The sequence below is a fragment of the Cariama cristata genome, unplaced genomic scaffold, assembly GCF_000690535.1.
Source record: "Cariama cristata isolate BGI_N322 unplaced genomic scaffold, ASM69053v1 scaffold36555, whole genome shotgun sequence".
In the NCBI taxonomy this organism is placed as follows: Eukaryota; Metazoa; Chordata; class Aves; order Cariamiformes; family Cariamidae; genus Cariama; species Cariama cristata.
Window position 1 is genome coordinate 7,365 of NW_009617545.1, and position 27,769 is coordinate 35,133.

Genomic DNA, 27,769 nt, shown 5'->3' on the forward strand with positions numbered 1-27,769 from the left:
ACTCTGCGCATCCTATCCAGCATAAATTAGTGTTTCTCTAATACCCCAGACAGGTCCAAGGGATCTCAGGGAAGGGGTTGATCCTCTGATACTCTATGTCGTAAGAACCTTTGCAGACCTCTGAAGGGGAACCAGATGAAGCAGAGAAGAGGTCTATGAGACACAGGATAGGGTTATGCATCCCTAGCTGGGACCACACAGCAGTTCTTTGTCTCTCAGATCACTTGTCCATCATGGGCCTTTAACCTCACTGCTGCAGCTCATTCAGCTCCAATACAACACATCTGACAAGCTCTCCCTCCAACCTAGAATTTGGACATGGGCCATGTACATGAGGAGCCAGAGCATACAACACGGGTTGTGCATTCACAGAATGGAAGAAAAGATGGATCATCCAAATAGACTAAGTGAATAATCAAGAAATATTTTATTGTACATGTAATCAAAGATTAAAAAACAGACAGGAAGGAGCAAGGGACAGATTTATCTAGCATCTCTTAACTATGCAGGGTACAGAAATACAACTAGTAAAGAATTAGCACATATTAGTACCCTTTGCTCCCCTTCCCTGCCCTAATGAAGGAGGTTATACAAGCGAGATTAGTTATGCTTCAAATCGAGCCTTCTCAGTAATTGCACAGTTGAGCTGACATAGTTGAAGTATGTTCAGTTTCATGAGAGTATGCTCCTTCAAAATAGTTGTTTATAAACAAAAACACTATCTCTTTAGTGGTTTGTAAGCATTACTCATTCAACACCAAGAGTATAATTAAATGACTAATGATTTAGCAGCCATAATTGTCTTGTTATATCTGAACCAACACTATCTTTTAAGTATATCATTATAGAAAATAGATTCCTTAGGTTTAACAATATGTAGTAGAGAATATATTATCTAGTGGCAAAACCGTAATGTAAAGGAGCAAAGGAAGTATTCACAGGGAAGGGGGGGAGCTGCATGCTCAGCAGGGGGCACATTGACTAATCAGAACTAAAAAAAGCTGAAGCTCAGGAGTGCTAGCTGCAAAGGAGTTACACCTCAGTATCATTGGTGTAAGTTTCAGAGCATCTGGTTTGAAAAATATGCTATTCATCCCACATCTACATCAATCTCCCAGCTTAACTCATGACCCTAGATCCTCCTTACCTACCACAGTAGGATCTGAAACAGTTCTAGCAATGTAACTCCTGTTCTGCCTTACATGCTGCAAGGAAGAAGGCTTCCATTCTCTTCCAGAGTCAGACACGAAGAAGTCTGAAAGTGAATGCAGAGCATTATCAGGGCTTATTCACCCCTTCAACCACTCATTCCTAATTTACAAGGGTGAAGGCCTTCAGAGCAGAAAGCTGCAACTTTTTTCTGGTACAAGCTGATTTTCTCTCAATAGCTTAGAAATAAACCTTCACAAAAAACCACAAGCTATACAGCATGTAGCAAGAGATGAATCAAATCAGTGTGACAAGTGCTAAATCCCAAATTGAAGGCAAGACAAGTTTTGGGATTCCCACAAAAGAGGGATTTGTTTATTCTTCAGTGGCCCAGTAAGCCTAGCAAATTAAAAGACTCTTTGCAAAACATCCAGAGGAGGCCCATGGAAAGACAGACAAAGCCAGATCCAAAATAACAGTAACTAACACATTTTGGATTCTAATGCCCTTTTGAGACTATCAGCTTTTTTGGCTTAAAATGCAAGTGAATCATGACATATTAATGACACCATGATCTTCATCTATTTCAGCCTACAACATGGTCCAATGCAGATTATTAGTGTCAAGTTACACACCTAGGACTTGAATTCACTAACACTCATAGCACCACTTGATTGTTGCTGTAAAGACAGACAGTCTAACCCTTAAGTCCTCTGCCAGAAAGAGTCTATTACCTTTGACAGCTGTGCAACACCACCTATTCCGGGCTTGCTGACCAACCCACATTTTTTGTCCTCACACATATGCATTTGCTTTCAGAAAAATCTAAACAGCTCCAAGCTTAAACTGTGACATACTGCCTTAGCTTTCAAAGTTTCAAAATAAGTTCTCCTTACAGTGTTCAAATGTAGGAGATCCACACAACTGACAGACCAATTTATTGACAATATCTCACTAGTTATTTCCTGCACATGCCAACTGCACAGTCATAAAAGTCTCTCAGCTCTTCTTCATACTTCTCAGCTTTGAAACAGGAAAGGATCAATACAGATATCTCAGGACTAACAGACCTAGGTGCAGGGAAAAAAGCAGCTGTTTTGTACTTCAGTAATTATTGCTCAGTATTTATCCGTTTTAAGCAACACCAAGGCAGTATTTGAATTTATGCTTCACTTTAGCAGAGACAGGTTCCCTACCATTGTATAAACATCAGCCTTTCCACAGGAAAAAGTCTCCAAAATTTAGCTGGCCATTTTTTCTTAACCATTTACCAAAGCAGATGTGCTTAGCTTCCCATTCTAACAGCATTATAGTTGTCAAGGTACATAGCTCATACTTACGGCCTGTCTTTAAAGTACAGTAGTTGGGCTGCACGTTTTCGTAAGAACTACGGAAGTTTATTAGCTATGCTAAAACACTACTTAAAGAGCCTAGAATTGTTCTGAGACTCACCAGCTACCTAAACAGAATAGCTGTCCCACAAAAGTGATTTCACTAATAACGGAACTTGAACACAAACACTACAAGAAAGCCAATAAAGGAAATCTTGTGTGATCAAAGGTTCTCTTACTATCTCATCTGAAAGAAGCTACCTGCCACTTTGAAGTATCTCCTCCTTCCATAGGAATAACCAACATACCTTTTGGAGGCAGTTTAGACAGTGACTGCTCAAAAGTATTTCTATAGAACTGCTTTTCGGAAGAGAGGATAAGTTATTTTACTATTTGCACAAATTGAATTTACTACACTCATTTTACTCTGATAATGTTTTAGCTACAAGGTATCTGTACAAGATATATCAGCAGAGATAGCACATTGTTAACACTACATATGTAAACCAAGAAACAACAGGTCCTTTCATCAAGGTGTCATATTGCAGGTAAGCCATTTTACGTTAGTCCAAGAGGCTGTGAAACTGCACTTCCACACCAAGGAGATTCCTGGTGAGCCCAACAGAAAAGCCGTGCTCTACAAAGGTGACTGTCCATCCTGGAACAGCAGCAGGGGACGAATCAAGCAACCAGTGTTTGCAGTAATATTCTTAAGAAGGATTCCATTCATTCGGTGCATATTGCTGTACATAAGGTGCATAAACCTGTCAGGTATGAGATCAGCGTGAAGAGAAGCCAGTTGCAAGGCTGCAACCAACTACTGGCGTCATGTCCCAGATCTGGAAGAAAATATCGTGGAGAATTATATAGTAGTATTATAAGACTTCGGAGGTATTTCTGTAAGAGGCATAGAAACAAACATAAAGACCTCCCTGGGCACAAGGTAACAAATCCTGTTTAAACTAAACTTGAGGAAAATGCCATAAAGAGCTACATCAGCCTTACAAACCAAAAGCCAAACTTAGGGCTCAAGAGAGTCTTCTGGCAGTTCTCTGTAGGTCTGTTTTAAAAACTGCCACGCAGTTTGTTATAAACATGCTTACAGAAAAACAGGGACAGACTGGAACAATCTCAGTTCTGACAGGCATGGTGGATGTATAGCTTAAGCATAGCAAGACTCTACATCAGCCTGATCTCCATGTCACTGTCTCATAAGGAGGGCTTTTAGTGGCAATGCTCCAAGAGGCCAACGAGCTCAGAGTAAAGGAAGCTTGCATGTTTCATCATGTCTGTGTCTTTAAGGCTGCTGGCAGATTCTCCTACTGCTGCCGCCTCCTTTGTTTGTCCAGAGGACACCAACAGTAACCAGTTCTGACAGCTAGACTCCATACAGTGGAGTTACAGGTCATTTCCTCGTTCAGTGGCAGGAGGAACAGTCTGCAACAAATACAAATCTTGCTGCCCACAACAGTTAGCTTTGTAGCAACAGCTGTCAGAAAGAAAAAAAAGTATATACAAACATTACTTGTCTATTAAATATCCCTAATAAATGCAGGAAAGAGGTACATGAATACCTTCACAATCCGGTCACTCCCACAAGTCACCATTAGCCCTCTAGAGATGTCCATGGACATGTGTGAAATGTTGTGTTTTCCTTCATGAAAGGTTGCCAAGGAAGTACGGCTGCACAAGAACAATTCAAATGAAAGCCAGCTATCAGATGAAGCTTGATGGCATCATTATAGCAGTGCAAAATAAACTTACAAGAAAATTAAGTTGCTCAAGTAGCAATGAATCAGTCCCAAGAACTGCAGTGCCATATTAAAGGGACAGAATTAAATTAGCAAGTCATGCTAAGGCATTGCTTGTGTAGTTACATAGGTGTGACATTTCCTAGTCTTCTGCAGACCGACTGTTAATAATACTAGAACAGAAGTGGGACACTGCATTGGTAAATAATTCTACTCTTGGTTATAAAATCAAGCTCAGCTACATTTTTTCTTGCTGGCTATAGGGAGTCAACTAGGGCACAGCACCTCCCTTTTTTTTGAAAAAACCCAAACAAACAAAAAACCCCACCAACCAAAAAAACCCAACAGCCAACAACAAAACAAAAAAAAACAACACCCAAACACCTCTAAAACTGGCACCTGATTAGTTTGGTCCTTTAGCACTCCAGGTGTCCAAGGAGGTGGTGACAAGACAGTGAACAGTGAAGTGCTGCTCACATCAAGATAAAAAGGGAGTTCCTTCATTGCTAAGATCAGTTTAATGAGACAGCAAATGATGCTTAACCCAATTTGCTTGCATGGGGAAAATAACATTGGGCTGTGAAGAACATTCCCGTAGAAACTGTTTTCAGTAAGCATACACAAACTAATGCATATATATCCTGGCAGCTGTGATGCATTGTCAGGCATCCATTTAGCAATTTTAAATCCAATCAATAGCCTTTACCTAAACAGAAATCTTGAGACAAATATGTTTTAACTCCAGATCTGGGCCCATGGAGAAGAAGAAATAGAGTGGATAAAAAAAGTTGTAATACCACATCTGATCGAAATCAGACTGCAGAGCCACTTGAGGGATCTCTACCATTGTAGTGCTTTGCGTGCCCAAGGCAAAGGTGTCCTGTTAGCAGACAGTCAGCTAGGCACGTTTGTGTAGCATTGTGTGTGGATGTGGAGCAAGCACAAGTGTTGTGTATTACTTTAAAGTATTACTTTAATTTATTGCTCTTTAATACTCACTCTTCATCCTTGATTGACTCAAAACAGGAATCACAGACACGGACCTGGAACTCAAATCCCATGATCGGGTAACTTGACCGTTTGGTACTGCACTTGCCACACACTGCTTGCCCACATTTTCTGCAATGATGCTTCATGGAGGAAGAAGAAAAACAAACAAACAAAAAATCACTATATTGTGCCATTTGACCACCTTACCAAGCGTTCACTGAGCAATAACAATGCAGCTTCTGTTTTGCAACCTGCTAGGAAGCAACCTGTTAGGTCTTCTGTTACTTCAACCTAAGACCAAGGACTCTGGAGTTCTGAACAGTCTTCTTGGCCACTAATGGCTTTACATCCATATTCTCCCTGTCCATCCTCTTCTCCTTTTGCAAGCTCCTTTGGGAGCAGGGGAAAAAGAGGGTTGAACAAGCAACCAAGGAAATAACAGTCTAAGAAAGCCAGAAACAGATAGAAGTGTCTTGGTGCCTGTCCAGTCCCTCTGAAAAGAAAGCTATCTGGAAAGCTTTCACATTCTAGCCCAGTAAAAGCAGGGCCATCACTGCTTCACTGAACTGACTACTCTACAACATGTTAAGGCTGCCATTTGCTCAGTTACAGGGCATCGTGTGCCGCTTTATAGAACACTTGAGGATTAGCTGTCCACAGCTCCAGTGCATAGAAATATTCAGAGAAATCCAACAGAGCACTCCCAGCACAGCCTGCTTTGCCCCATGACAGAAGTTTGATGCAACACTTTCCACAGAATTTGGAAATTTCTTAGCACTGCGTAGAAGCTGTGACCTCTCAATAAACCCTCACTTCAAAGCGGCAAAAATACCAACAGTTTAAAAGATCCAACAGCTTTAGTGGTTCTTCTGTTTGCATTTTGCTTAAGTCCTGAAGTACAGCTAAGCACTCAAACCAGCTATCTCACCTGTCTCAACCCTAATGTCTTTGTGTCCCACATTTGCTTTATATTCCAGAAGAAAGGTTGTTCACACTTCTGACAGGAATCACTTTCTAGCCATTGAGGAGCCTACAAAAGAAGAAGGGAAGCAAGCAATCAGAATTATTTTTCCTCATACGACAGCCAAGGAGGTTTGTTTTAAGAAGCCAAAGTAAAGTTTTACTTGGAAAGACGCCCTGTCTCAGCTCTGGACATTACAACAATAGATTGCCTAGGGCATAGTACATAGGAAGTTTAGTACAAAAAACCCCAAACCCAAGACTACAGTTATTTGTAACCTACACATCTCCTATACTTTTTAAGCCCACAGCAGTATGTTATGTTACTGCCTTAATAAGAAAACTAATTCAAACATCTAAGTTATTAAACTTGCTGCAGGCATTCAAAGACTGTTGCTCTGGTTGCCTAGATGATTTTTAACGGCTAGTGTAATCCAAGTTGTAGAAGCTATGAGGCAGTGTTCCCCTCTAAGAGGGGGCAGTCCAGAAGTAAATATCTCTTCTGCTTCCCTAGGATTGCAATCTGAAATAATTAAGAACTCATCTGCATTTTCCATCCTGCCCACACCTTCATTAAGCATCCCTTCTCCCATCCACATATTTTTCCTGCAATAAACGGACTGGGCCAAATGAAAACAGTTAGAGCTTTCACACATTTCAGCACCCTCAGGTATTTTAACTGAGCATCCTTGTAAGGGATAGAAAGAGAGGCACAATATTTTTAGTATACAGACTTGAATTAGAACATGTATATTCTATACAACTTCATACATCTGATGGGGGAGCCTCCCTGAAACATGACAGGAGGAAAGCTGGAACAACAAAGAAGCTTTTCTCCTCGATTCACTTACATCCATTGTTGATAGTAATAAAACAATCATATTGTCAGTTGCACTACCATCTCACCATGAGTATTAATGCAGGATGCCCAGTTCCTATATCTTCAACCTTGATTTCATTCCCTTCCTTCCCTCATGCTAGTGGAAAATCTGTAAAGGGTAGTAACAAGTCCAGTGTGGGGCATGGGGAGGAGAGTAGAGGAAATGAATCACCTCTCCACCAAGTGAGATGTTCCATATTGCTTCTTTCAGTCACCTACAATAGTAGTTTTCAGGTAATAGCTTTTTTTGAGAACACAATCCACTTTCTGGGTCCCTCTACCAGAAAAACAGAGTATCTTCCTATTCTTTTCATCTTAATTTCAGGCATTAAGTAGGAGGTAAAAACCTGCCAACACTACAAACACTATTGCCAACAAACAGTTGGAAGTGCCCAAGATCCATAGTACTCCATAGCTGTCAGTGGAGTTACCATTCCTTCTAATCAAAATGTCTGTCTTCCAGTCTTAGGTGCATTAGTACATATTTGAAGATACCCCATAACATGACTCACTGGCTAATGCTTTAAAGGCAGTATGTTCACCTTTCTTCAAACATTTAGTTTCTTTGCTTTCGGAATGGGTTTCATTATGTTTTTCCAATGAGTTCTGAGACATCACAGCTGTCCTAAGTTAATCATATTATTTTAATTGTATTAAAACTGTCTATTATTTAGAAGATCCTTTAATTATTGTATGCAGATCCAGAAGAGAAATGGCCACATCTTGTTTTCCCAATTGTATTATAAGTCAATTCCTTGCAACTAAAAAGTTTCATAATATCACATAAGTTTTGAAGAGAGATCATCATGCTGAAAATGGAGCACCTCATACATCATTCAGTGTGTTTACGCTGACAGCTCAACACATGTCAGAAAACAGTTCTTAATCATGACACTTGCATTTAAGGAAAAACAACATGGCAAGGAAGGCTGAGCCTTAAATATTGCTTTATGGGGGCAACCAAAACAAACTCCTATAATTATGGTTTAACCAAAGATAGTAGAGATACATCTTTTCAGCTCCTATGATGGGTATGAACTGATGCAGAATGTGCATGGCAGGCTCAGTTGCTGTGTATTGAGGCCTTGAAAAAAAAAAAAGTTGTCTGGGGACTAAATCTCTACATTCTGAAATGCATCTCAAAACCAGCATCTCACTTCTTTACCTGTTTTGACATGGCTTAATATACTTCAAGACTGTTGAAACACAGTCCATTGGTTTCTTTCTGCAAAAGCTTATTGATTTAGAGTGTTGCAGCAACAAGGGTTGTAGCCATTCCAGTGAACATGTTGTTTCATTAAGATGACTCTAAGAAGTGCCATGCCTGTCCTGCACTTCTCCTGTCCTGGGAATCCATCTACTACAACACAGTATGGACAGCCACTAGAATAGAGCAGGTTCCTAGGACATGATCTTACCTCTTCTCGGCTGATATCCATGTTCCAAACAGCAATTCCCCCATCAGCTGAACAAGATACCAGCTGCCGTGTCAGTTGGATGTAACAGATAGCCTGCACCTTGTCACTGTAAACAAAGTAGACAGTATTTACCCGTAGGTATTTAAACAAAGCTTAGTTTCCCAGCAAACCCCGATTTATCCTTGTAAAACTACCTAGGAGGCCAAAACTGATCTCCAAACAGTTTGCTAAGTCTTCTAATTAGAGCTATGAAGATGAGTGAACAGATGCTGTCACCTAAGCATGACCCTAGCATCAGGATGTCGCCTAGAACAGTGTTCTTACAGGCTTGACCAGAATACCAGAGGTACAGTTCCATGTAACATTTGCTGGCAGTAAGCCTTGACAGTGAGCTGAGTGTCAATTGGCTCAGAATGTGCGTGCAAACACTCTTCTGCGTTGGCAGGGAGACCCAGTTATCAAAACAGAGACAACTGGAAAAATAAAGAGAATTATTTGTTTCAAGATACAGCTAGGAAGCAGACAGAGCTTCCACTTTTGCTAACAAATCACTGTAAGTAAGTATGTAGCTGCAAAGCAAAGCATGCATTCACCAATAACAGTTTAATCCTAAATAAAGTAATGGAAAAATGAAAGTCTACCCTAAGAAACTGAACAAAGGATCTCAACAGTATTAGACTGCTTTGCAACATCTAAGTTGAATTTAAAAAGCCATTCTGCTTCTCAGAAGAACTTACTTTCCCATTCAGTATGAAGTTTGATGCTAAATGTGATGTTTGAAGAGAAACTAATAGTGTTATAAGTCTTCATCAGGACACACGATGCAGCAGTATAAAGTCCTCCAGTCACTGACTTCAGTTACTTTTTTGTAACCAGTACTCTATTATTAGTTCTTTAGCCATAAAACTAAATCCTCAAGATTTAACAAAAGTTCTAGGGCTAAGGCTATCAGTCTTGATCAAAGGTGGATGGAGACATCTATAGAATTAGACAAGAGGAGAATGCACTATACAAATACATCTTTAAACATAAACAAGATCTCTACTACCACTGCATTTCTAAGTAGAATATATCTTCAGTGGTGAACTGCCTGTCAGACTGAATTAAGGCCCTAGATTTAAAAATGGCAGCTAGTGTTGTGTCTCTGTAAAAATAGAGAGTTGATTAAACACAGAAAACTAACTAACTAATCCACAGATCAGTGGAAATATGATATGCTTTTCTGAAGTTGAGAGACCACCTCTGTAATTTAGTCAATCAGTTTATCACCTCATTGATAGAAAGAGACAGAGAACAGGAACATATTGAAGCTTATTCTACATGGGTACACAAACATGCCTAAACGTTAAGTTTTTAGCCCCACCCTCACAGGCAATTCAGTGAAGTATTTACAATACAGAAGCATGCAATTTTTACGTAAAGTCCAAGCAAGATGATTTAGCATTTTTACCCACCTCCTTCTATAACCTATTTTTATGTTATGTTCTCACTACCCATGGTTTAGAAGTATCAAACACGAGCAAAAAAAAGATTTATCAGTAATGCTTTCCTAGTGCTGACTGTCCTTCTTCCCCTTCAAAGTCCTCAGAGTTCTGCAAAAAGTTGTTTTCTCCATTACTTACAAAGATTCAAGTTATCTTGCCATGCTATTTAGTCTTCTTGACCCTCTGTGTTCATTATAGAACATGTAGGAAAAATAAGAGACCATTACATACTGATGTCCCTGGAGCAGCAGTGTTCGTCCCTTCCTTCCACCAATATCCCACATGATAATGCTGTGATCAGAGGCACCTGAGAAGAGCAGTCGTTGAACAGGATCCCACCACAGGGAAGTAATACTTCCTAGGAAAGAACATTCTGCAGTTAGATCTAAGAGAGCCACTCCTCAACACAATGATGCTCTTCTGGGTCATTAAAGTGAAACCTGAGGTACTCTCTTACTATAGTAACAGATATTGAAAGCCTTAAGGCAAAGGACAGCACGCAACAGCAAGATACAGTCCTGCTAGAGAGGCAAAGAGCATTTGACAACAGAACAAACCATCCCTAAGAAGAAAGTTAGATGCATAGCATAAGCCAGAAAGTCCGAGTTAGTAGCTTTCTGTTCCTTGTATTTAGCTGGTTGGTTTTAAGAGTTGGCAGGCTGCTATGCAATCTCTGGAAGATGAAAAGTATTAAAACTTGCCAAGCAGAGACTAGTATCTACAATACAGTAAGGTGCTTGGTCAGTGGTTGCAGGACAGCATGCAGCATTCACACGTAAACCAATTCCGTTACATGACCATCTACAACCTTAAAATAGTCGGAATAAGAAACTAAGTGACAGTTTCACTGCTGCTAGCAAATCTAGCCACCACGTACTAAATTACAAAACTAGATTTCAGAAGGCCCAACCTGGCTGTGTACCTCACTAGTCAGACATAGAAAGAAATGAGTCATCTGACACAGCAGTCTTATACTAAACCCATATGCATGGTAATGTAGACAGGAGACTAAAGAGGTAATTTTGTCGCTCATGCTGCCTATAGTTTTGAAGTTGCTGGAACATTTTATTCCCTTACAGACATCCTTCCCTTTAAAGCATCCTCCCATTGCTCAGTTGTCATCAAAAGCCTTGTTAGTCTGAAAGCAAGATGAATGGTAATTACAGCCCCAATCAGTCCTTTCCAGCTCTCTGGAGCAAGAGATTTTTCTTGCCTCCTTTAGGGCTACACCATTTTCAGACTGACCCATTTGGGAATAGTTGTCTCAGAGAACAGTGAGCATCTGCACCATAAAAGGCAGTTTGAGTACTATCTTGGCACTACAGAGTAGGCTGTTAAATATGGAGAGTTCTGGAAGCTGACTGTTGGACAAGCTCTAAAACCATTTAAACTGAAAAGCAAACACTGCTTGCTTATGAAGTCACAGTAAGGCAAGAGCTAGAAAGGAAACAAGATAAAGTCAGACTTTTGAAGCCTGGCAAACATAGCTGCACTCTGAAGAACTAGATGCCATTTAAGTTTAGAGTTACCAGGCCTTCAGAATATTACACAAATACTGTGGAGGAAAAAAGGTTACACATAATCTGTTTTACTTTAATAAAATAAAATAATAATAAAAAAAATGAAATAGCTACAGTTACACCTGTTTCTGCCCACCAAATTTAATAATCTTTCATACTAGACCAATTCTTGTTTGAGGATCACAATCTCCTTAGGAAACTTCGTATAAGCCGAAGTTGTCTGCTATGCAGACAGCACTGCTGAAGTTGGTGCTTGGAAGCCCACTGCAACTCAGCAGACAGAATACGCACTATATGTAATGCCACGTTGAGACATACTGCTTTCAGATTAACAATAATATCTACCAAGGAGTTGCATTTGAACACAGACAAGTGCAAAAGCATACAGAGGTAAAGGAGTCTCTATGGCCAGGAGAATTATTTTGCTCTTAACTGACACAATCTGAAATTCTGCTTGAAAGCAGAAGAGGCATTTATCATTTGAAACTCTCAACTTGCCTCCCACATTCAAAACCAGCTTTATCGTTTTACAGTCATCTGTAAATCAGGAGTCTATCCAGCTTTAACAAAGTCTACTCTGTACTTAAAGCTATTAAACAAGGCAGCCTTTTCCAGTGGGTCAGAGTCTCATGACCCAGTAATTCACCCCTACCCAAACACAAATTAGTCAGCTGATTTGAAAGTTGCCAGTACCACATGGGAAAAGGCATTAAGTCTAGTTTATTTCTCTCAGCATATTATTAAATTCCACATTCTTCTGTGATTTGCATTATTGCCTTATTCATTACATCAGACAGTGACTCATGTTACAGACTATTTGGTTCTTCATTTGATATAAGGACTTCAGCTAAACTACACAAGATGAGACATTTGTCTTTGACTAGACAGTTTGGATTTGAAAAGGGTCTCTAGATTTGCATATAGCTTTGTTTCAGCTAAATATAGGAAACTGAACTAGAATCTCATAAAGACTGATCAAAACAGCAAAGTCTGCATTGGGAAAAATTAAGTGGCTTTTTAGAATCTAGATTGGGGGTTGCTAAAGCTGTTTTAGGTATTAAAGTACTACAAGGTCTCCAGAAAATAAAAAATAAAGTAACACATTCTCATCCTTTCTTTTCAATGTTAAGGAGACTAAAGTTTTTAAAGGTGGCCATCTAGTGGATAACTTGTGTTTAACTGAATGCATATGTTTACCTTTATTTTTCATCTATAATAAAAATACCCGTCAGTAATTTTAAGGCTAAGATTTCCCCTCAGCAAGAATGTGCCTGTTCTTTACGAGACAGTCATATGTACAGCTTTGAACAGCTTTTGATAACTACTGCCCTTCACGAGTTGTTTATCCAATATCTATCCTTAAGAGGCAGATATCCAACTGAACGCCTCATCCCAACTTACAAAGAGGTACTATAATCTGAGTAAAGTGGAATTAAGAGGAGGAGTTACTTTACCTTCATGCCCTTTGAGTGTTGTGATAACCGAGCATGTATTTGGCTCAAGTTTCAGGAGTGTGATCTGTCCAGAATAATCACCAACAAATGCATGCTGAGTTTCATGATCATATCTGAACACCAGTCAAGAAGCCTCATTTGCTCTTAAGAGTTTTTTATGGGACTGAAACAGATAGCACAGCTGCCAGCTACAGAGTCTAAACAAACTGGAAAAGAACACTTTAATATGCCAGACAAATATTTATATAACTACTTCTAAAGGGGTTGGAGACCATAATAGTAAAATCTTTTTCATTCCTCTCTTCTCCTCACATTTCCCCACATGTGCAAGTATGACAGTATGCAAAGTAAGTGAGAAAAGTTTTAGAAAACCCCTGGAGAAGCCATGAGATAATCCATCCCCTAGTTTAAGGCAAGTCAAATAGATTTAGACCATTTCTAGCAGATATTTACAGAACACACTCATGATCTTCTACAAGAGATGCCAGAACTCCTCAGGCTACTTGTTGCAGTGCAGAGCTACTATTAGGAGCATCTCACTGGACATTGGGTGGCATTCAATCTCACCTAGTATCTGCTCCTATAAACTGTTAGCGTTCTAACATGTTATACTAGTTGATGCCCCCCAGTATAGGAAAACTAAGATACAAGGATGTTGATCCTCCACAGCTAGTTTACCTTACAGCGGAAGCATACTCCCAATGTTCTAGCTACTGAGAAGGTGAGCTCATATGATTTCTTACTTGTTCTCTGCACTTTCAAGTTTACTGATGCAGGTCCTTGAGCATGGTATCGAAGACTGAACTGTATTTCAGAAAGGGTTCTGTCATTTAACACTGACATAAAAGCCACACCACATCCTAACATGGGATCTATTAACAAGGTGGCATGTTTGGCAAAAGCATTATACATCATAACAGTTTTCTGATATTCAGTTTCTGTCACTATGTAACTACTGTCTCAAGAAGCTAAAGCATAGCAAGCTGGATGGAACTAGATCATTTGCTGCCTTTAGAAGACTTGTGCTGTTCGGGATATAAGCAAGAGCTACAAAAAACCATACAGCTGACACCACATAACCCAATAGTTGTGTATAAACTCACCTATCCTCCTGGAGCCACACAAAAACACAAGCAGCAGCTAGCAAAGTAGCCTGTTCTACGCAACAGAAAATATTAACTTTAAAAAGTCTGTGTACCACAAAGCCCACCACCATAAGTGAAAAAACAGAGGTTTTGCCATATTATGACATTCTGAAATCTCTTAAGCCTTCAGAATCTTGAGATAAACAATTCGCTTTCAACAAACGCACTAAGTCCCTGAACATGCGACCCTTTCTTCATCTGGCAAGTTCAGGCTAGCATTATCCTCACTAATCCAGTAAGGAATACGCACTCTGCTGTATGTTTCAGAAGCTTACACATAGGATCATTAACAAATAACTCCCTAAGGAACTTCCTGATAGGGAGACCAAGCACCTAGTTCACACATCAAAAAGCCAGCTCTTTGAAATACAAATCCAAAGGCAGGATCAATTACAACGCATTTCCAAATGCCATGGTCTTCAGTGGAAATTTATTTTTATCTTGATAGAAAAGGTCATATTCTTTCCTCCATTTTCATAATAAACTGTACCATTATTTGCAATAGCATTAGCTACAGAACCCACTGAATTCAAATAGTGGAGCTCAGAGGCACCAGACTGTTCTGTGAGCTAGACTCCTAACACACACACACCAGTAGTAACTCAGTTATGTGCTGCATTCAGCTGAGGCGAGCTGTACATTAAATGTTTGGGGGGGCACTACACCCCCTGAACTCTAAAACAAGGACAGCAAAAAAGCAACAGTATAACAGTACAAATCTGTCAGCTCTTCAGTCAGTAAACAGGGTCTGCACAGATGGAAGACCTCAGAAGGCTAGACATGCTGCTGGCAACCAAGCTTTCCTCCTAGTTTCTTAGCACTACACAAGTATATAGCAATTCTAGAGAGGTTTTTATTTTTTCCAAGAGATGTAGTTGACCTCTTTCAGCTTTTGAATTGTGCCACTTCTACAACATTACTGCCATTAATCCTCGTACACCAACCAATACCTCAAATTACTGTCCAGCCACATTTAAACTGCCACCATTAAGAAGTGCTAAAAAATAGGTTTAGAATTTAAAGTATTTAACCCATGCTCAAAAGTTCTTATGTATGAACTATGTTTTAAGCTACTGGGTTTGTAAGTCTTTTACATAGGAAAAAGAATGCCCTGAAGTACTTACAGCTGAATAGACAACCAGAGTTCTTAAGCTACAAATGCTGCAGTTAAAAGCAATTTGCAGGAAAGCAAACTGCACACAGACAAATTACTACTAGTAATGAATAAAGTTTCACTATAATCCTAGCTTAAAGATAGAAAAGATTAACATGAGCAAAGACAGAAAAATTAAAGTAGTCCAAAGGGTTTTCATGATATTTTATGCTCTAGAAGCACTCAAATGCACACTGGCATCTGTTGAACAAATTGACCTGCCTAGGAACTATACAGGCCAGGCAAGTTACTGGTTATTTCCACAAGTTACTAGTCACTTCCACAAAATGCTACAGACTAACATCTCAAAATTGGGAACTAGTACACACTGTTATTCCTGTAACTCAAGGTCACAACATCCCCTTCTACTATGTAACAACAGATAAAGCTATTAAAGATCTAATCAGAGTAAAGGTTTGCAGACTTGCAAGAGATTTCATTCTAGCTTTTTACATGAAAAGGAGGGAACAAATTGAGCTAAAGGAACAAAGTATTCTGCAAGTTTCAGGGTAGCAATCATTTTTCAAAGGATACTGTAGACATGAAGCCCAAGAGGTGAAGTAATGTCTCCCCAGCATACTCCCACTCCTGGTGCACATCCAGCTGATACACTTGTCATGACCCGTGCTGATAACCCATTCTGATGTCAGGCAGAAAGTAATAGCAGACACTCGATTCTGATGAGCTGTGGGAAGAAAAAGTTTCTGGCTGGTTTTTCTTAAAAATCAAAGTGATGTGTTCTTATGTTCTAATTCAGAGACACATACGTTGAAGATATCTAAGCAATGTCCTAGAGAGACATTTTTGCCATCATATTACACTTGCCTTTAGGCTAAATTAAAAGATTAGCATTGTTCCGTTTGGTATTTGCCTTCTGAATAGCTTAAGTGAACCAAACATGTCACTCAGCTAATTTAAGCCTTTCTCCCACAGAGAGAGAAGCTGAGTTCAGGCCAGATACCCAAGATGCTCTGATTAAGGAGCAGGCAAGCCCTCAGCTTCCTCCAGTTAGGCCAGGACTTCTGGGGAGTAATGTAACACATCTAAAAACCTTAATTGCTTTCTTTAAGTGCCTCTTTTCCTGACTGCAGGGGAGCTATGCTCAGATTCATGCTTTTAAGTACCTGAAAGTGTATCTAGTCCATGGCATTCAAACTGCTACCTGTGACAGCAACCAAATCTCACCCAGCTTTGTTTAGAATGCTGCCACTAAGCAAGAAGTTACATAAGCATTAGAAATAAGTCCCCCCTGCCCCCCAAGATGCAAGTACTTCCCTTGACTGAGTTGTCAAGTCATCTTCCTTATGACAAAGGGTGTTTTGTTGCTTTAAGAACAAGGTCTTTTTCTCCTAAGCAGGAGTACTGCTTCTATCAGTGTCAGGGAGTCATAAGACAAACTGCACTTTGTTTTGCTACATGATCTGCAGTCTTTAAGAGTTTCCTTCAGGCCTTTCACATTAATATTCCAATTTTAATGGGCAATTGAGTTTTGTATTTCTTTTAAGGATGTGCAGACAAATGCTGAAATTAGCATCTCTATAAATATTAGAACAATCCCTATTCCCCATGTACCAGAAAAATAAGATCTTTTTCATCCCTGTTGCTCTCCTAATATGACAGAGAAGGCAAGGACTTTTCAGCTAGAAGTAACCAAGCCCAGTGATTACAGAAAGTAAGGATGGAGGTTGCAAGTACCAAAATGCACCTCGAGAAAGCTCTTACCCTAACATTCATGCAATATAACTACTCCACTTGAACAGCAAAACCTGAACTTACTAGTTCTGGCTCATTATGCTCTCAGGCTGATGATGTACTGAACTTAACGATAATGACTGCAACTCAGATTCAGCTGGCTGAGGATTACTCAATAACAGAACATTTATCTTATGGCAGTTATCCCCAACTAAGTGACAACTAGAAGGTCACTCAGATTTAAAGCATATTTGGACTTGATTAATCTGTGATGGTGTCCAGTTTCCAAAGCATTTTAGGTGCCTCCCCTTCACACAAATGTTAGTGTAGATACTGGTTACTAGTTTACCTGGATAGGTCTTCACAAAGTTCATCTTATTAAAGTCCTCTGAAATATGAAACTCCTAAAAGCAAAGTAGAATTGTTAGAAGACATACCACAGTGACATAAGCAATATTGATACCCAAAAAAGAGCAGTAACATCACAGGCCAAAATTTGCATAGAAGCAATATATCTCACTAAAAGCTAGCAGTTTCTCAGGCTGGAGCATAGCACACTGACACAGGAACTGTAAATTAAGGTTATTAGTGAGCTAAATTTTCAACAGGAAGCATCCTTTCAGAACCGAGCTCCCTGAAGGGAGATTATAGAAAGAGATAAGATCTCGTTTGTTCCCAGCAGGAACAAAACTGTATCTTGTAGTATTTAAATATCTGAGACTTCATAATGGACAGATTTAAGTGAAAATATTCTCTATTTGTTCCATTAGGCTTACTGAAATTTTAAAAGTCTCAGCTTACAATTTCAGGTAGTTATCACTAGAATCACTATTCTATGTAGCTCTGTGTAGGCTATTCACAGTGGTTATCAGTAGAATCACTATTTATGACACTCATGCAGTACCTTGGCTCCTTATAGGACAGTTATTATTTTGACCTTATTTTCATAGAGAAAGGAAACCATTAAAGCATCTGAGAGTCACAAGATTCCCCTCCTTTGCCAAGAAAAGAGGGGAAGAATACAGACCCGCTTTCTGTTCCACCATATATATCTGCTCTCCAGGAGAGGAACAGCAATTACAGCAAGCATATAGAAAGACAGAAGGAAGACTTCCCATAAAGAAAGGAAACCAACCCTGCCTCTTGTAACTTTAGAGCTAGTGTTGCAATTTCCACATCATAAAAAGATTTGCAGCAAGAAAAATCAGATATGTGTATGGAGAGACACAGGCAGATCCATACTTCTGGCCAGATGCAAGCTAGCTGCAGTTCACAACCCCTATTAGTGCACAGCCATGGCACTCTGCCCAGCTTAATGTACTCCTCAAAATAACTCCTTGATGAAATGTAATTGTTTGGGTCCACTGCTACACTAATGGCTCAATGACTTCTGGAGGCTAGCTGGCTCACATCTAGCCAGAGGAACCCTTGTTTATTTGCAGTTCTCCCATGCACATCTCAGGTGAACTGCCAAGACGTTGAGCCATTTAGTAGTAGCTGCATTCCAAAAAGAAGGGAAAGAAAACAAATTACCAGTTGCCAGCAACACCTGGTGCTCACAGACAATCTAAGCAATTCTAATCTACATTCTGAAGAAAACTCACAGCAACTTACCATGATAGCTCCATTATCCTGGCCTACAAATATTCGTCTGCTGTCATGATGATAAGCCATGGATGAACATGGCGCTGTCAAAAAAAGCAAGCATCTTACAGTTATTGAAACAGAAGTATTAGGATACACATGACTTTTATTAAAACTAATTCTTTCACTCAGGACAAAAGCTGTTTAAGATTAAGTAGCTTGATAGAAATTAGTCTGCATAGATAATGCCCCTTGGTAAGACAGTTAAATTCGCATAAGTGAAGCTGAAGAAAGGTACACTACTACAATAACTTAGATACACTGCTTGGAATCACGTGCAAACATGATTTCCTGCCACAAAGTGCAACTCAGTAAGAGGAATTTTACACAGGCTGAAAGCCTAGCTAGCAGCAACAGTATGTGCAGCTGGTTACACTTAATTTCAGCGAGCTCAAGTTCTTATCTCAAATGGAGCCCCCAGTTGTATAGAAGAACAATATTCTGTTCTTTACATTTAAGGACTGTATCATTACAGAGAGTAAAGCGCCTAGACTGAAACATGCAATTGCATGTCAACTTCACATGGAATCATGTCGCAACATCTCCAACCTTAAGGAGACTCATGTTTTTGAGACTACATACAATTTCTTTTAGCAGAAAACCTCTAAAGACCTACTTCCCTTTTTGAAATTAAGAGCTAAACTAGATATGAAAACAAATGACAACAAAATTACAATAAAGTGTCCTAATGAAAATTTTGCAAAAAAATTTCACTGAAGAATGTCCTCATGAAACTTGCAAAGTTCACAGATGAGAAGGATAGTGTTCTAAACTAACACCTTCTTCTCCAAGGTGTTTTTAGAAATTTAAAGCCAGACAGGACAGCCTGGAATATTACAGTGCTCATACTGCATAAGGACAAGGAACTACCTATAGGCACACTTCATTGTGTATAAACCTTTTTAGAGCATAATCTGAATAGTCTATTTAGAAAACTGAAAAATGGAGCAACTGCTGTAATTCAGACCAACTATTAGGGAAAAAAGATTACAGCTGGCATTTCTTCTAGCTCCTAGGCTACTCATCCTGCAGCTGAAAAGACACAGAACATCAAGCAGTCCAATTCTTTGGTCTTTGTTTAACACTTGCATACAAATTACTGCAGAAATTGTCATTCCAAAGACTAACCTTTGTTTGTAAGACGTTTTATTTTGTCATCGTATTCCCTCTTTTTGTACGTGTTATGTGTCTAAGTAGCAACTCTATATTAAAGAAGTTACAGCAAAGCACCCAGGCTGAGTAATGTTTCAAAATCAAAAAAGCACACTGGCACTCAAGACCTACTCAACACTGAAGCTGCTACTCATTATTGCTTTCTTAATAATCTAAATGCTGGAAAAGAAAAAAATATGCACACCTTGGAAAGCAGAGAATATTCTTATGTCTGAACTTTCAGCTAGTGGTTTGAAAAGCTCACTTATTCAGCAGATGCATTATTTGTCAGCATTTGAGACATCTACAGCTGCAGATCCACACAGTGATTTACCTGGTGAAGGATCTGGTTCTGACAGAATGCTGCCTTAGATCTCACCCACTACACAGCTAGTTTCAAATTAAAGTCTGAGCTAGAGTTGCTGCATAGTTCCCAAATTCATGATCACTGAGTGAATCCAGCACTTGGGGAAATAGGAAAGAGGTATTCCCATACACAGCAGAGGTACAAAACCTATGCTATGCTTGGCCATCACTTGCCATCTCCAGCATTGTACTTACATGACATGGTGTGATAGATGCTGGGCCAGTATTGTCCACTGTCTCTCTTCAGCCATACTCGTATTGTTCTATGTCATGGGAAGAACAGGGAGAAGACAGTTGTAAATAAGTGCATCATCCCTTGCATCTGAAGCAGTTCATTACTTATATATCAGCTCCAATTCTCTTAGCTTTTACTCAAACATAATAGTTAGAGGAACAACATAACAGAAATAATAGTACTCCAACATAACAAGAATAATAGTACTAAGAACAGCCATCCACGGATTCTGAAGAGTTTTCTTCAAAACTATTTATACATTGAGTTTCAGTAAGTAAAAAATGGAAATACTATTTCAGCTTACCTCAGAAATTGCTACATGTTGCATCCGTTTAATTCTTTCTCCTTGGCCCTGGCTGATTTAACTCAAATGTAAGTTGCAGGAACCTTCCAGCTTTGGCAGAGCAAACCACAGCTTGTTTTATAGCAGATTAAGTGTTTGATATGTTTAAAAAAAAAAGTGCAAATCATTCGATTATGGAAGCCTGAACTGTTGAATTTTTACAGCTGCTCTGTGCAACTCATCTTTCATCAAGCCAGATACCAAGTATCAGCCACAGAAGCACCTCATCCTCCAGACCAGCACATTACTGACATCTCCATCCCCAAATATTGATGTATGGATCCATAGAGGACATCATAACTAGTTCAGTATTATTTCCTCTAAGCCATGCCTCTACTCCTTCACGTACGAACACAAAGGACAAGCAATATTAGTAGCACTGTTACTCTGCGCTGCTCCTCTGGCCGAAACACAAAAAGGATTGATTAGCCAGTCAAATGGGAATTGAAAGAAGTTGACAAGACGACTTGGACAGCATGCTAAGGCTCTTCACAAAATTGTTTTTAGTTTGTAACCTTCCAGAATTAGGCCTTGGAAGGAAACAAAATACAGTCTTGAGAACATTTCGCATTATACCACTCTCATGACTGTCAAATCCTGGGAGGAGGTATATACGAGAATCAGCAAGGAAGTGGAAAGTTATTGTCAATTAAAAACATTCCTACAATAGGCATACTTGAAGGGAATCTACATCAAGAAGTTAACAGGACACATGCAGACAGTGTTAAGGTTATTTTAAGTCTACTTGAAATTTCCTCTCCAAACCATTGTTTGCCTTCTGGTTACCGTTTAAATCCAACTTCCTCATTCCTAAATGGAAACCTAAGTGATCTGTAAATACGCGTACCTGGAAACACTGTTAAGGGACTTCATTGAGATGAGTCGTTCTATTTACGTTTAGCTAGAAAAAGGCTTGGTATTGAACATTTTTTAGGAAAAAACTAGGAGATAGATTTGCTAAGTGTCACATAGGATTGCCAGTAAAACTTTAACAAAAAGACCACAGGAGGGGACTGGTATCTTGCATCAGGACTAGAACTTTTCAGGTTGAAGATATAAAGGTAGCATTCTAATTTTGTAAAAAGTCCATTTAAGGGCTTTTCTTTACAACATCACTGAAAAATAAAGCCAACAACGTCCACCCTTAATGTACTACTTTTCCAAAACTTGAAATCAATACAGCTGAGTACACACTGCCTCAAAACAATGATTTTCAGCTTTTGAATCAAGCAACTTTTCCACCAGTTCAGTGGCAAATGCACATGATTCCAGTCCGTTAAATATTTTGCATTAAGACAGTCTCTTAAAAGCTATCGCTTCCTCTTTACAATAATTGACGCCTACCTCATGGTCAGGAAGTTAACACTTCAGAAGAGCAGTTACCATTTCTTGGTAACATGAGAAAATGTAAAAAACAATGCTTCCAAGTCATTCTTGCGATGCAAATGCCAGCAGTAGCATGGGTTAGCACCTATGCATTTTTAATGGCTTTTTAATACGCTTTTTAAAGCAGCTCCATCATACTCAAACTGTTCTGAACACCTCAGATGGTAGCTTTCACCCTTACTAATTCAACCCAATCACTTCTAGCCAAAATCATATAATTATTTTTGATATAAAAAGACTAGGAGTTATCGTAGTGACTGATCTCACGAATTGCTGATTTTCCCAAAGTAGACTTTGTTTCCTCTCAGTATTCTAGTTGATTATACTAAACCATGAATTAATATAAAGGAAGCAAGGATTTGCTTCTTCTACGCAAATCATTTCCTGGAAGTGTAATTTGTGCACGATCATGAAGAACCCTCACTAGAGTTGAGAGCCTAAGCAAATAGCTGCAAGACTTAGCAAAATTAACTTCTGAAAGCTTCTTATTTTGGTTTAAGTAAGATTTAGATTTCACTAGCCTCATGCTTGCAAAGATAAGCTGTAAGACAGCTTGATATCTAATTATACAAAGTTCTGACTGAGCAAAATTAGAAGAGATCGTTTCACAGTAGTCAGCAAATAACCTGTGCCAAAATCCCACTCCTCCTCAATTCTCTCTCCTACAGACCTTTTGTTGTGGTGCATCTCCTTTTGTTAGGACAAATTAATTTGTGAAATACCAGTTCTAGATTAAAGGACTAAAGAAGTCCTCTAGTAATGGTGCTTCCACAGTCTCCTACCACAAAATTGTTTTGTTATGAGAACCACCATATATCTCAACCCTAGAGTCTTTAGCATTCTTCCCAAAACTTGGTCTTTATTTAATGAAGAAGCCTGTGCTCAGCACCTGAGAAGAGCTGGCTACTACTCACTTTTCCTTAAGCATTCCTTACTAAGGGCCTAGAAAGGCACATGTTGACAGCAATATAAAGAAACACACACAAAAGCCATCTTTAAGCAATACTGAGCATGGCCTCACCAATTTCTAAGAATTTTCATTTGCATTTTCTTTTACAGAGTAAGTGAGCACCCAACGGTGCTGGAGAAAAAATTTGGGGTTTGAGAGCAGAGAAAATCCTTCAGTGTTCCAACAATATTTGTGCTTATGCCACAGAAGCTGCCCTCTGAGAGCCAAATGCACGCATGTCAGGGAGAAAGAAGCGATGGAAGATTAGCAGGCGAACCCAAACTTGTTACAATACAAGCACTGCTGCAAGTACTATGCAGCTACGCTAGCCCTGTTCCAAGAACTGCATCTTCCTAACACCTTCAAACCACTAACAATTGCTTTCCTATCTGAAATCAATCACTAACAATTGTTTTCCCGGCAAGAATAGAAGACTGCATTTTTCTGGTAGTCAAAATAAACCAGAAATATTTAGACTGCTATTGACCATGTTCCCAAAACAGTATTAGGAATCTGGTTTAATCACAGTGCAACACAAGCTCAAGGACACAGCTTGCAGTTGATGCTTTTTATCAAATTTCTGCTTACTAAAACATTAGTTTTGACCAATATTTAAGTTCCATAACCAAAAAACCCCCTAATACCGCAACTTGAGCAGTGGTTCCAATGCAAGAGCAGCTGCTGATGGTCATGACACACAAGCATTCAGATGTGCTAGTGACTTTAGAGATCCTGTTAGCCTGTGGCAAATATAGTACCGTCATCTTGCATTTAGGGTCCCTCAACATCCCCAGCTACAGCTGGGAAACACTCACCTTGCCTTAGTTATGTGTCTCCTGAGAACAAGGACAATAAGGCTAAGTCCAGAGATTTGACTGTATGACAGATTTGTGCAGCCCACACTGGCCTACCTCAGCTCCGAGAAAACACGAGCCAGCCTCGAGCAGTCAGATCTAACACACAGCTGGTACCCAAGCTGGCTGCCCAGGCTGACGGACATACTGAAACAATTCCAAACATTGTCTTGGAGCCAGGGCAGGCAAGATGTCTGTAGGGACACAGAGTAAATCATCCTGTCTAGGTAAGTTCTGAGAAAGCTTTACAGATAGCAAGTATCCTGCCAAAAAGTCAGATTGGGAAAATTAATTCCTGCAGGTATTCTTTCTTCCTTTTTTGGCTTCAAAATGTTAAAAAAAGAGCTAGATTTTTACTGGTATTCACATATCTACTATGGCATCTTTTGTACCCTCAAAAAAAAAACAAAAACAAAAACAAAAAAATCATTACTTCTCATTCTAGGAAATATTTAAAATAGAAAGAACTGCAACTCCCCTAATGAGAGAATAATCTACAACATTCCTGGAGAATGTTTGTGCACCAATGTTTTCCTCACTACTTAACTTATAAACACATTCTTCTGACTGGTTGTTATGAAATACTTGACAGCCTTAGCTGTATTAAGATGTAATAAAAAAATACTTTGGCCCTACTCTTTTGGTGCACACAGCAGCTCTTTTGCTTCTTGAACTCTGTACTTTGCTTGCTGCTACCAGCATACTCAGTTACGCAGTACGAACACCTACACCCCATTTACAGCGAACAAACAGGAGAGCAGGAAGTTTGATAACATGTTAAACTGTAGGTGAAGGATATGTGAGTGAGTAGGCTTTGATGTACTGTAGGAGGTATCCCAGCTTAGAGGTACTACAGTGCAACAGTTTCTGAAAGTTTAAAGATCTAAGTAAACTCCCATAGTAAGGCAGGCTACACAAATTTAGCCTTGAGTTCAAAGCTTGTCTTAGAAATCTGCACACTCCAAATGTGGGTAACAGCCTCTGCTCTCCTTGCACAGGTCTGTATCTGACATCAAAACTTGCCCAGATAAAGATGCAGCTGCATCCTTGGCTCTTACCAACACAGTCTAAGCATGCAGGCTGCTAGCCTTCAACATTAGACCTTTAAGTTTAAAGGCTGGCATTGTCTGCTACAGGCAAGCCTCTGCAAGCCTGTACCATGAAATTCCATTCAGGTTTAACTTGGACATGAACTCTTAAAAATCGCTATTTCCTCTTCTCTCCTTCAGGAAGCCTCAAAACAAACTGAATACAAACATGTTAAGATTCAGTCCACAGTGGCACCCAAAAAAGCCAACTTCATCCTGCACAGTACAAAGATACCAGAACCATCACACACAAGAGTGGAATAAAAAGGAAGCTGCTCAGTCCCATCCAAAACCTGTTATCCAACATGTAATACAGAAAGTCATTTCCACAGGAAGAGAAGAAACCAAGTCCATCTTTCAATCAAAGCCAGAAAACATACCCAACACATCCAAGCGTCACTGCTTGCTGCAATTTAGGAACTGCCATGGTTCAAGGAGCAGTACGTACTACTGCTTTAAAGGGGCAAGATTTAAATCCTGCTGCTTTTATATAGGCATTACTACAGCAAAGGAAGCTGTTTACCTCTTTACTAGGCAGGAAATTGCATTTTAAACTCTAAGACCACAGCTTGATTTTGCAACTTAGTAGGTGAAGAGGCAGGTGCTGTTCTGTGGAGTCACAAAACTCTGTGTCCCTCTGTTACTCACCTTTCAGTGCACACATAGGCTGCAGGACATCACACTGTGCAAAGAGCATGAAAATATTTACTACATTGATATCTAATTGTACAGCTGAGAAGAACATATGCCTTTTATCCTCTGATTCTGATAATGCTGTGCTGAATGCTTCCAGCACTCAAAACTCCAGCATTCTGGAAATCTGGGAAAGAAGACCACAATATCAGCCACATGCTAGAATTTGATGGTATAACCCTAACACTAACATTAATGCACTTAAGAGCACTTCTTTAATGGCGTATTACAACAGGCACCCAATTTGATGGCTGAAAAAATATTTTTGAAGAACAGGAGCCTGACTCCAAGTGCTTCAGAAAAATATTTTCAAATAGCCTTTAAACAACATAAGGATATCTTTGCCTTCAGTTACCTGAAACTTAGAGCATTTGTACTTCAGGCTTTTAGAATTCAGTGATGAGTTTTTACTTCAGTCCCAATAATTGATAGCTCATCTAAGAATTAAGTATACTAATCTTCAGGGGAAAAAAAGGGGAGGTGGAATCCAATTAGCCACTTTAAAGAACTACTTATTAAGTCTTCCTCTTCCAAATCCAACTACTTCTACTGCCTGTTTTCTAAAGAGTTCAGCTGGGACTTGAAAACAATTCTTAGGATGCCAATGAAAAATACATTCTTACCACCCCTCCACAGGAAGTGAAGATAGACTAGCACTGTCTGATTTCTCAAAAGTGCTGATAATCAGTGTCAATAAGTACAGCTATAACTTCACATTTTTTAATATCAGATTTATGTTGTCAGGTCACTGAGAGGTACGACAAATTTGACAGTGTTTCTACCTGATCAGCATAAAAGCATCATGACACATCCTACACAAATTTTGTTGCTTTGATGACAGCTAATGAAAAACCAACAATATCTGGTAGACTTCACTTAAACCAGGACAAGTTTACATCCTTTCCACTTGATCTGTTCCCCCCAAATCCTGAATGCCTTGGCTAACCGTAAGCTTATAAATAGCATCTGCTATTGCTAGCTAGTCTGTTTGCTCTTTTGGACCTAAAAATAAATGACAGAAAACCTAGTTTACCAGTTCAGGTAACACTATACCTCTGCTGATTTTAAGCACTTATACCCTACTATTTCTCGCAAGGTTAGTCTCTTCAAATGATAATTCATGCAAAATTAATGCAAATTCCATTTAAAAAGTTTTATAATATAACAGTAAAATTAGCCCTCCACCAAGCTACATCTCAAAGAATGCACTTTCATACTTTAACATGTTCCTTTCAAACACTGCCACAGTTTGTGGACAGGAGCTCTTAAGAAGCATCTCCTACTTCTCTTCACATTTAAGAGTCATTTTCCACAAAACATGGGGAAAATTGCGGCTCTCACCACTACAATGCAGACCCCGCACCTGTGTCCTAACCAACAACCCTCTGTCCTACTTGCTTCCTCATTTCCACTTTTGTTTCATCTGAATAACTGCTCAACGACATTACCAGGTTTTGTGACAGATGTTTCACATGGTGTGTGAGCCAGTGCTGAGAATCAGGACTAGACTCTGAAAACGTTCTCCCTTCCAACCAGAAACCACTGTCCTCAGCAGCTCATCACCACCTCTCCCCTCCCTCTGATCTGCCAACTCACTCCATGAGCTGTTTCAGCCAGAATGAAGCAGGTTTGAGACCTTCAGACTGAACCATCAGGATGGGCTTGTTTTGACTGAAGCACCTCGGGGAGCTCCAAGTCCCCTGACAGACAGGGGAAGCAGTAACGTACCTACAAGCGATTGAGCCAGCACAGCTGGAGGCAGAGGAAAACATTGCCGCATTTTTTACTCTGCTCGTAACCGCTGCAGAACCCTTTGACGCACACAAATGAGTTATACTTTTCCATCTCTTTCGCAGGGGCTGGAAAGCACGCGTGATGTACAACAGCTTTTTCCCATCAGCAGGGGAACGCTGTCAGCCCTGCGCTCCCAAGCCCCGCTCCCACCCGCAGCCGTGCGGGCTGAGCCACTGCCCCCCTCCAAGAGCGGGAAGTCGGCTAATGTTATTTTCCTCCCTCCAAATGCAGCTTCGGTTATGTCCTTATGGCTCCAGGCAAAGAGTCATGGCTGCGTGCCTCCTGGCAAAGTTATAACGTAAAAACTGATTTCTGCCCCGCACCCCGCCCCAGTGCTA

The 27,769-nt window shown here is 39.7% G+C and overlaps 1 protein-coding gene across 1 annotated transcript; it reads right to left on the bottom strand.

Moving 5' to 3' along the window:
- Window positions 1-403: 403 nt before the first annotated feature.
- WDFY1 (WD repeat and FYVE domain containing 1) lies at window positions 404-20,353 on the bottom strand. The gene is made up of 11 exons (XM_009700568.1): window positions 20,285-20,353; window positions 18,542-18,615; window positions 17,277-17,331; window positions 15,770-15,920; window positions 12,938-13,050; window positions 10,195-10,321; window positions 8,480-8,585; window positions 6,150-6,251; window positions 5,231-5,361; window positions 4,055-4,163; window positions 404-3,319 (listed from the first exon to the last, which is right to left on the bottom strand). Exons 1-11 carry the CDS (start codon window positions 20,289-20,291, stop codon window positions 3,260-3,262), a joined length of 1,035 nt encoding a protein of 344 aa, XP_009698870.1. The 5' UTR covers window positions 20,292-20,353; the 3' UTR covers window positions 404-3,259.
- Window positions 20,354-27,769: the final 7,416 nt, after the last annotated feature.